General features: G+C 37.0%; 1 protein-coding gene across 2 annotated transcripts; it reads left to right on the forward strand.

Annotated features, from left to right (window-relative positions):
• Nucleotides 1-428: 428 nt before the first annotated feature.
• LOC133983669 (interleukin-21 receptor-like) lies at nt 429-8,880 on the forward strand. Of its 2 annotated transcripts, XM_062422826.1 has the most exons (9): nt 429-479; nt 864-976; nt 1,209-1,317; nt 2,088-2,275; nt 2,803-2,942; nt 3,064-3,262; nt 3,375-3,459; nt 4,705-4,798; nt 8,113-8,880. In XM_062422826.1, the coding sequence occupies exons 2-9, from the start codon at nt 922-924 to the stop codon at nt 8,878-8,880; spliced, it is 1,638 nt and encodes a 545-aa protein (XP_062278810.1). In that variant the 5' UTR covers nt 429-479; nt 864-921. The 2 variants fall into 2 exon arrangements, with proteins under 2 accessions (XP_062278810.1, XP_062278809.1); XM_062422825.1 differs by lacking the exon at nt 429-479 and having other exon boundaries at nt 826-976.
• The last annotated feature ends 1,882 nt before the right edge of the window (nt 8,881-10,762 follow it).

The following is a 10,762-nucleotide window of genomic DNA, read 5'->3' on the forward strand; positions in this document are numbered from 1 at the left end:
AATTAACACATTTATCACTATTGTCAGTAGAAAACAGAGACTACATGGGGAAGAAGGAATTGCTTAATGCTCAGCAGTATCTCTGTATATTTCTGTAATTTCCTGTCCAAAAATAATTTAGCACTTCCTCTTTTAAAAAATCGATTGCATAAGCATTTTATTTATTTATTTATTTTTTTTAAATTAGGTGACAAAATATGATGACTAAATTATTTTGCACAAGATAATTAGTTTCCTGTTGCTTTTTTCTCTGTCTGGTTCACTACTGCATATTCATAGAAGCTGTATGGATGTGGTGGCAAAGCACCACATACATTCAAAAGGTCTGAAACCACATCCTTAGTCACACCACTGATGATGACGCCTTCAATGTGACGAACTCTGAACATTGTTCCACTAAATGTTTTCACACAGTCAGTGCATCACTGTCTCGCTTTGCCTATTGACTGATTAAGTGGCAGAATTTTACATTAAAAAAGGTATGTTCTTTTTCATTCAGATCAATCATTATTTATGTCAATTAAAAATTTGAACAGAAAACATTAATGAGATCTTAAGCTCTTTTTAAAGACATATGCTGTTATTCATTGAATTACCTTTTCAATTTTGACCTGTAGATGCTTTCATTTTGACACCCTTTTTGAGAACGTATTCAATTATTGATGCCAGTATTGATGTTTACTAGGTGTTAGTTGTGGATATATGTTTGAGTTTTGTTTATTTGATGACTAAACCTTTACCCCATCTTTGTCACCAAATCCTAGAATAAGGCAGATTTTTCTTTTTTTGTGTGTGTTTTTCTCAAACTCAAAAAAAATGATTTTTAACGATTGTTCAAGTTCAACGATTGTGTCTATATTTAGTTTCAGCTGTGGTGTTTCCTATTTGCAAACCAGTGGCTGATAACAGAGAGTCATCCCCATGGCTTTTCTGTTCTTTTTTATGCTGTGGGATCTCACTCTTTTTATTTATGGTGGTAAGTCGATTTATCTGATCACTGTCTTGCCATTAACACGAATAAGTAAAAGTAATCTCCCACTTGAAATACATTGATGATATCTCTGTCTTGACCAAGCTTCCTTTGAAGGTGTGTTTCTTAATCTGATTGAGTTTAAATATATAATTGAGTAGGTTGGACTACAAGCATGAACATTAAATTTAGTAAATGCAACTTTGTACAACTGACTGCATTTTCTTTTCTGCTGCAGTCACATCATGCAGTGTCACCTGCACAACAGACTACGACGCTTTACTGAACTGTTCCTGTGTTCCTGGCTCTGTGCCGACATATCCTGTCCTCATCAAAGTCAACTGCAGGTAAAACATGTTACTGTCTGTTACTGTTAAAATGCTTCATTTTGGTATATAACACATCATGGCAACACTGCCTTTAATTAAAATGTTGTTGATTTACCCCCCTGAAAATACAAACGATCTTAACAAGGATTACCATGGTGGGTAATTTTGAATATTTGGCTTTTAACATCTAATGTAGTCACTTGTTATTCCCTTGTGGGCAACCTTTGAATATGTAGATGCTACAAAACGATGGCTTTAATGTCAATGCAAGGAAACACTGTAAAGTGATGAATAGATTTTGACCCTCATTGTGCACTTAGTTGCCCATCATAAACTGCCAATATTGTTTGCAATATGAACACCCTGCAAAGATTGAATAATGTCAGATTTATCTCATGTGTCATTGTCATTAGTGTTAGTAGCAGATTGGGTTTTTACATCTATAAATTTAAATGTAACAAGATATTGGGCTTTTAATAATAGTCATAGTGTTTTAAATAATGGTAATTAAAGATTTGTGACCAAGATATGTACTGATATGTAATATGCAGTGTACATTTTACAGTTGAAAAATACATTTGTAAGTACAAATGGTAACTGTGCTCCAAAAAGCAATTGTTTTAGTGTCTCCAATGTATTTTTCTCCAAGAAACATTAATTATGTGACTTGAAGCCTCACATATTCCAAACTATGTCAGTTCTGCTCTGAAACCATCATATGCCAACATTTGGTGCTGAGATGTTACACAGCATTATTGATCATCACACTCCGTCCCTGTTTGTTTTAGTGATGGAGACAATACCGTTATTGACAGCTGTCAAGTTAAACCACCTCAGTCCTGGTGCATGATGTACCCCGAGAATTTTTATGAAGTTGCAGTCGTTGAGACCATCTGTACTGCGACAGTCAGTCAACAAGACAATCCAGTAATAATGAATGCGAGTGAGTCAACCAACTGGTTTCTGTGTGATGTGGGTAAGTTAAACTGATAATAACTAGGCTATTTGACGTTTCACTCTGTGTAATTTCTTCTGAATAGATAGGAGGATAGCAGAATTAAAAGGTCACAGACAGCAGTTTTCCAAAATATGATAACAGTATGATTACATAAGTAATGACGTATTTGGTTGAATCAAATGATGTATATAAAATCTATTAATTTATCTTTACCCTTTCAACATAACATTTATTTTACACATTTTAATCACTTGTTACACACTCTAAACAGTTTTCCCACCTGTTGGACACAGCCAAAATGTCTTCATAAATGACTGTACATTGTGTCATTTTGTGTTTTGTTTCAATGTTGAGAAAAACAGAGATGACAATAATCATGTTGGCAATTTTCCCAGCTTACCCAAAGTGTTGTGTGGCAGCAAACACCTGCCCATCTGGCTTGCCCTCCAGATAAAGACAAAAGCTAAAATTAATTTTCAACTGCCACATCTGGTGTAGAGCATTATTGGCATACACACATTTTCAACTTCACTTTACTTTCACAGTGAAATATCCACCACCTTTCAATGTTCAAGTGACAAACACTGATGGGTTCTACAACATCTCGTGGGACAACAACAACACACAAGACTTGTGTTTTGACTACAGGGTGCGCTTAAGAGCAAGCAGAACTTTCTACTCCAAGGTAAAAACCCCAAAACTGAAAATTGGACTTGTTGGAGATGCTGTTGGAATACATTATTGTTGTGTTTCTTTGCTGACCACTGCCATGCAAATCTGTTCTGTTTTTGATTCTTTTCTAATAGGATCAAGATATTTCCCTTAAAGTGTCCCAAAAGTACTTTTCATTAGACCATAAGTACAAGGAACTGCAACCAAACACAATCTATACTGTGGATGTTCAGGCCAAACTTTGTGATGGTAACGATCTCTATCATGGCCCGTGGAGTGAGTGGAGTTCCACTGCAGAATGGAAGACTAAGGGTACATCTGAAGAGACTGAAGGTAGTTGAGCATTTCTGCACTGATCCTTTACACCACCATTTCGGAAACAGGAAGTGTAAAATTTGTTTATCATGTAATGTCATTTGGTGCATATTTTATGTCTCCTCTACAGGTATTAAACGATGTTGGTTATACATCTCCTTGACTTGCATCATTGTTCTCATCATATGCTTCTCGTTGGGTTGTTCACAAAAAACGTGAGTACTGTCTTTTTTTCTGAGTATGATCATTTAATCCCAATCTTTTTTTTATACCATGTGTGGCTCCAGTGGGGTTTGAGTATCAGACCATCACCTTGAAACTGGTGATGCCCTACTAGTGTTTAGAGAAACTGCAACAAATGTGTAAATAGTGCTTAAGGTTGCAGTTCTTTTTGCCATCATGCATAATTTGCATTCATTGCACAAAATAATGGAGCAAAATTAAGACTTAAGGTCAGCAACACTTTGTCTTCCAGTAAATGATTAGCAAGGCTTCTAACTGCATCGTTGTACACTTTCCTGGCATCACCTCCCACATATAGAGAAACCACGGCTGTGTTGTACGTGCAGAGACACATTGCACTGAAATGGCTAGCAGACATAGGAAGTCATGCAGAGCATCAGAGTCAGAACTGAGAACACCTCATTTATTAAGCACTCATAGTTACAGGAGAAAAACACAAGCAAAGCACAAGCAAAAAAGAACATGAACTAGGTGGTAGAGTACAAAGGATCCGAGGTGCTCCAGCGTTGTAGGGAGTATATTCAGTGTCTTTAACAATAGAAAGTTTCCCTGTACACAGCATTATTATACAAAGCTAAAACAACAACCAACAGCCAACTTGTTTTTATCAGCCAGCGAACACAAGGATGCTCTCAATCAGGCCATCTAAAAAATGTTCCCCCAGAACAATTGGAACCCTTTCCATTTCTTGTAAGAAATAGTCCCTGACTGGCTTTCTTAAATATGCCATTACAACATTCAAGACTTTAGCTGGTTATATATTTCTTACATACTGAAACACTCAAAACTACCCTTTTCTCGCTAATGCAGAAACATGGGTTAAAATGAACTGCAAAGTAATACACAATTGTCGCAAGAAGAATGTGAGCAATAAGATGAATTTGACCTCAATTACATTCAAAACATTCAGGATATACAGTAAGTCAACATATAAGCTGGATGGACTATGTGCTACAACATCCCTGGTTCAGGTCTGACTGGGGACCTTTGTTGCTTCTCTCCCTCCCTTGTTTTCTTCGTCATCTCTCCACTGACAAGACTGCATCTTAAAAAGGCTTTACCCCCCACCCCCTCCAGATTTTCACAACACACCAAACCACTGAATTATCATACACCAAAAACGAAAACACTTCGTCAGAAGTGACACAGTGCCATTGAATTATAAATGTAATTTCATTTTTCATGTAATTGTGAAAAAACTTTCTGTTTGGATTCAGGGTTTTGCAGAGAAAACTCAAGCTGATTACATATATCCCCAAGCCAGAGGAGTTTTTCAAGCCCCTCTACCACAACTATGGAGGAAACTTCAAGGTAAGAGAAAACAGTCAGCTTGTGGACTTTTGTGTAATTTCCAAATTGGCCCAGCAGGTGTCCTAAGAGGGGACTTTCAGCACATCTGGAGTCCTTACAGGGACTTTCCCTTGACTTCACATTTAAGGGCCTTCATGATATGAATGACTCAAGTCTGCAGGGGCTTCAAGGAGAACTTATTGTGGGTAGATATTTGTATATGACAGCCAGACCTGTTCCACCTCAGTGGAAAATACCCCTGCTACGTGTAATCTCGATCTTTGATGTGTCATTGTGGGAGGTTAAAAATAGCCTGTTTTTCACTTGATAGGGGCACAAAGTGAGAATTATTGGGTTCTCAGTTGTATAGTCTTGTTATTACCTTTTTATCTTCATTATCTTTTCCATCATTTTTAAAAAAAAAAATTTCCACTAATCTTCTTTCTGTTTTTTGATGTTTGGGAACAAAGTCCAACTTTTGAATGAAACATACTGTCTATTCTTCGTGCTTGCAGATTCAATTTCTTCATGTCTGTGAAGGCAAAATCATCTTAAAATGGTCAAATTTCACTCTTACCCCCCTTTCAAAAACCCTTAAAAATGTCTCAATGTGGTGCCTAAAATTAACTAGACATATGTAGGGGATAAAATATTTGTGTTTGAATATTTTAAATAGCTGTTGCAAACACCAAAAGTTACTTTTAAAATATCATTACATCATCCAAAATGATTACAATATTTGGTTACTATTTTAAAGCTCAACCAAACAGTTATCCTGAGATCTTTGTGCAGTTCCACACATTTGTCAGCAGAGGGTGCACCTGTAGCAAATAACAGAGGGAAAATACTTTGAGAGGGGAAGTAGTTCATAGATTCCTACTTGGTTTGCACTGATGCACCTTTGCTACTACATAGTGTAAACTTCAAAGTGAAAACTGCAAATTGAAGTGTGAAGTCAACACTTGCGGTATGATTCATTTCAAAACACTTTATTCAGCAAGCTAGTTTGCAAACATAAACATAAAAATAATTGTTTGGTATTTGTTTTACATACAGACAATTTAAAATGCACTCCTAAAACATCATATATGATATGTGAGGAGGGTCATTCATAATTGCATATACCTTTTTGAGGACTTTAAGAGCAATAAGTTGGAAAAAGAAAGTTGAAATACTTTCAATAAAAGAGTTATAAAATGTTGACAATGTCTACAATCTTTTCCAAAGGAGTTTAATTAGGTACAGATGGCTACTGATGCTGTCTCAACAAGGCAATTTACATTTAATTTGCCAACAGTCCTTTATCATAAGGATAAGTTTATATGAAATTGAAATTCAGTTTAAATGTGTTAGTTTACATATATTTTACATTTACATTAGATATAAGCAACCTCTATAAAGCTTCCCTGTCTTGTTGACTCTCTGTTGCAGTGCAGCCACATTAATTAGGTCATCAATTCTGGTGCATAGGTGAAAGTATTTTTTTTAAACAGCGATACAACACATTTGTTGTTTAGTTTAGTTACAGGTGTGGTGTTCCTTTAGTGCAACCCTTGTTCTTGCCTGCTGTATTTCTTGCACACTATATCACATCTTCAAGATCACAGCAACAGACTGAAGCAGCTCTTTCAGAAATCATTGTTCTAGTTTGACGGTGCTATCTCACTCTTGTGGTGCAGACTGCTAGTGTTTTCTCAGGGTATCAGAGAAGATTTGGTGATGCTGTTACACGCTGTACTTCAGGATGTGGTGGCCTTCGCATGACAAAAAAACTGATTCATGCTTATCTGGGCATCACCATGCTGTATGGAGGCTATACGTGGCTGCAGGGAGGCTATAGGTGGCTGCAAAAAATGTATATTTCAGCAACATGTATGAGTTGATAGAAAGCCACACAAGTGCATCTAAGTAAGAACATTCTCTAAAATTTCAATGTCAGATCATTGTATTTTTGCCTAAAAATATACATGAAACAAAAATGTTGACCCTCTGTTATTAATTTCTTCAGACACCTTATGCAGTATTTTCAGTTTTCCTGTGCTGGGCTAATTTTAAGATGTGTGGTCTAATAGCTGAAATAACACTAATAGAACAGAGAAAACACTAGTAGTACTAGTAGTAGATAAAGCTTCACCTGTATCCTACGGAAGCCTGTGAAACCCCCAAGTAAAATAAATGTAGGTACTTGCCCTGGTGTCTCAACTGCACTTCAGGCATGCTGTATTAGTGGTTTTACACATTACGTAAAAAAAGATCAAATACAGAGTTGGGTTTTTTTTTTTCATTTTTGTACGTGCAAATAGAGAAAGATATTTTGAGTAACACACTCATGGCAAACTGTTGGTGAAGGTTGTATGAGTATTAGTCTGTGCAGTGCAATGCTAGGCTCTGAAAGAGTCAGTTCAACCAAACCATTGTGGTGATTTGAGCTAAATGCTAATGCCAGTATGCTAACATGCTCACAGTGATATGCTGATGTTGGAGGGACATTGTCTACCATGTTTACAAGTTTATTGTGGTAGCATGCTAATGTTTGCCTATTAACCCTAAACACAAATTACAGCTGAGGCTGATGGGAATGTCGCAGGTAGCTATTAGGCTATGTCTAAATGAAAATATTGGACAAGCTGGAATATTAAACCTGATAATGCTACCGGGAATTTTTTTTTCTGGGGGCCATGAATGAACATTTCCTTTAAATGCATTCACTAGTTGTTGACATATCAAACCATCAGACTCACATGAACACCCATAGAGCCTTTGCCACTTGCATTTCCAAGCAAAACCTGGGCAAATTAAGCCAAAACTATCTTACCATTAGTTGTGAGTGAGGAAATTTGTAATTTGGGTGATGCCCTTTAAAGGTCAGTTAAACTAAGGGTTTTATAATAAAACACATAATCCAGCAAAATGTGTATTAAACCTCCATTTACATTAACCATGAAGAGTGGAAACAGGAGGCAACAGCAAGACTGGCTCAGTCCAAAGGAAACAAATTATTGCTACCATTACCTCTAAAGCTTTCTTATTGTGTTTAACTTGTTTAATCAATACAAAAACCAAAAAGTAACATGACAAGTTACAGTTATTTGAGGAGTTCCATTATGGAGCCAGACTAGCAGTCCCCCGCTGTTTCCAGTGTTTATGCTAAGCTAAGCTAATTTAGTGCACAGACATGAGAATGCTATTGAGTTTCTGACTTTAATCTTGGTAAGAAAGCGAATTGTGTATTTTCCATAAATGTCAAAACTATTTGTTTAAACATTCACAGGCCAGTGTTGTTATTTAATTATGCCATTACTCAAAATATGTATCTTCCATTTGCTCTTTTGTAGGAATGGGTGAAGCCTGCATTCAGCGAGTATGATTACCATGGATTTAACAAAGACGTTGAGGCGATAACTGAGAAGCAGCATGACGTCCTTCACTGGAACAGTGAGAAACAAAGATACAGTGAGGACAAGGAGATGACACAAGGCGGTCGCATCCTCCCTATGGTGGAACCTCACTGCTCCAACTCACTGCTGCACTTCCAGGAAGGCAACAATTCGCAGGGGACCGGCCACTCCACCGGACACATCTCTATCCATACTGTAACCCTGTCTGGAGAAGAAGAGTTTGAGGGGGAGGTTATGTCACAGAGCTCCATAAACACCCTGAGAAGTTACCAAGGTGGCGAAAGCTTTGGTGCATATGATGGAGACAACAGAGAGCATGCTGGCTATGATTTAGAGCCTCAGATATCCAGGATGGATAGACAAAATGGAATATTGCCACAGCATGAAAACCCGATATCCAATGACCTATCAGTGGGAAATATAAACTTTCACCCACGTGCCCAGTTTAATGAACCAGAAAGGGTATCTCTTGACTCATTCGCCTCAAACGAACAGTCAGAAGATGGCTACCCTCACGTGGACTTGGACACCATTGACAGTGGGTTTGGAGAGTGCAGCAGTCCTGGGGCAGCAGACCACAGAGACTCAGATCTATTTCATGAGCACAAAAACTCTACTTCAAATTATGTTAAGCAGTGGATGATCTGTAGCACTATTCAAGAGGACTCGAGCAACTCAGAGAACAAACTCCATGAAACACAGTGATCACTCCACAGCTGCTTTACTGCATCAATTACAGTTTGTAGTGCTGTGGGACTAAATGATGGACAGTATTGTTTGTACTTCTATTACAAATACTTTAAAAGAAATGTGTCTGATCGTCTTATAATCCCGTATATTCTTGAAATGTTTTAGTTATGCACTTTGTAGAAATATTTCTTTTAATAGACAGTTCAAGGAGAAAGAATACATTTGATTGTACATAGAGGAATGGCATAATGAAGTGTTTAATTATAATCAAATCAATTGATCGATTATCAACTTACAAATATAGAGATCTTATTTCTTATAGTGAGTTTTAAATGCATCATATGAATGCTAATTTAATTATTCCAGTTATATTAACTGTTATAAATGTGTACATTCATTAATAGATTGTAATAATGATCTGAGAAACTCTTAAAGTATTCTGAGGGGACACTCCAGTTTCCATATTATGCAACATGTGATCAAAATGTTTGCATTCTGCTCTGATTTATGCAGCAGGAGGATGTTTTTTTGTTTTTTGTACATACAAATTCAGATTCTCATGGTCATGCGTGCTACATTAGCTTGTACTGTAGCACCAGGATGCATGCTGCATCTTATCAAGATGGAGTTTTCTGATAATGTCTCCTTGCACATGCAGTCTGTTAGTAACCACTGTCACCTTACGTCCTGTTTGTGCAATGTCAGTGAAAAAAGCAAACATGGCCCAAATTTTATCATCTGTCATCATGATTGAGTGATTATGTGTCTGACCATGGTGTCGTTCGTTCGAACGAAGCGAAGAAACTTGTCAGACAAGCTTTTACGAACTATCTTGAGTAGAGAAGGTTTTCAGAGCACATTGTTCTCTTTCACCAAATGAAATATTTTACATTATATAGCCACTGAACATACATAATGATGGAAGTGCAACCATTGTAAAAACTCACTCTAATTTCACTCTAAAAACTGTTTTGCTTTTATTGTGTATGTCTGCGATTCTTGGTAAATGTAGCCATGACAACTATTTAATTAGAGTTTGATGGTACGCATTTGTCAGGCTTTGATGAACATTGTTAACATACAATATCTAAAGTGGGTTTTTCCCATTGAAAAGGCTCCTGATGGTAGCTGTAGTGAAAAGGTGAAGTGTGGCAAATTACTTTCCAAGTCCAGAGTTTCCCTGCTAGCTTATGGTCCCAAAGTGTAAGTCTGTTTCTTTGTTCAACACCAACCTTCATGTTATGTCTACACTTCCCACCACTGTACAGTCCATCATAGGTTACTGTATATTAAAGCTATATTAACATGGAGTGCAGCCCATAAGTAAGGTGACATGCTTTGTATTGTATTGGCTCTGTACTCTAGGGGCTAAAAGGTTATAGTGCTGACTTTCAGCTTTCAGAGTGATGGCAGGTTTCCATCAGTTATGTTCTGAACTTCGGTGGCTCATCGGCATGCATTTGTTTCTTCAAGGCAACAGCAAAACTTCAGCTAATTGTCAAAGGAAAGAATAAAAATTGAGACAGTTTGAGTTTCAGTGAAAGGTAAAAAAAATGTAAATATAGCTTGGCTGTGAATGCACATTGTCTCAAAATCTGGTGTTTGTGTCTGCTTTCATGCTTATCTCAAGCTTGTATTTCTAATTTTGTCAGTTTTGTTAAGTTTTTCTGTCCTCTTAATAAAAAGTCAAATCAAACTGCTGCCATCTTGTCTTCAAACACCAGCTGTAGACTTCGGACTTCAGACGGACTAAAGTCATAAAATTAGGACTTGAGATTTGGACTTGCCTTCCCTGTGACTTGACTTTAAAGCAAGAAAAATGGCATCATTTTTTGACCTGGTCAAATAAAAAAAATAAAATCAGGCAGGCCTCGTCACACAACTTGAATATTTATAG

The sequence above is a fragment of the Scomber scombrus genome, chromosome 7, assembly GCF_963691925.1.
Source record: "Scomber scombrus chromosome 7, fScoSco1.1, whole genome shotgun sequence".
Lineage (NCBI taxonomy): Eukaryota > Metazoa > Chordata > Actinopteri > Scombriformes > Scombridae > Scomber > Scomber scombrus.

Coding starts and splice junctions, on each gene's coding strand:
- LOC133983669 (XM_062422826.1), top strand. CDS start 922: ATGGCTTTTCTGTTCTTTTTTATGCTGTGGGATCTCACTCTTTTTATT. Junction 977..1,208: donor CACTCTTTTTATTTATGGTG/GTAAGTCGATTT, acceptor TTTCTGCTGCAG/TCACATCATGCAGTGTCACC. Junction 3,263..3,374: donor TACATCTGAAGAGACTGAAG/GTAGTTGAGCAT, acceptor TCTCCTCTACAG/GTATTAAACGATGTTGGTTA.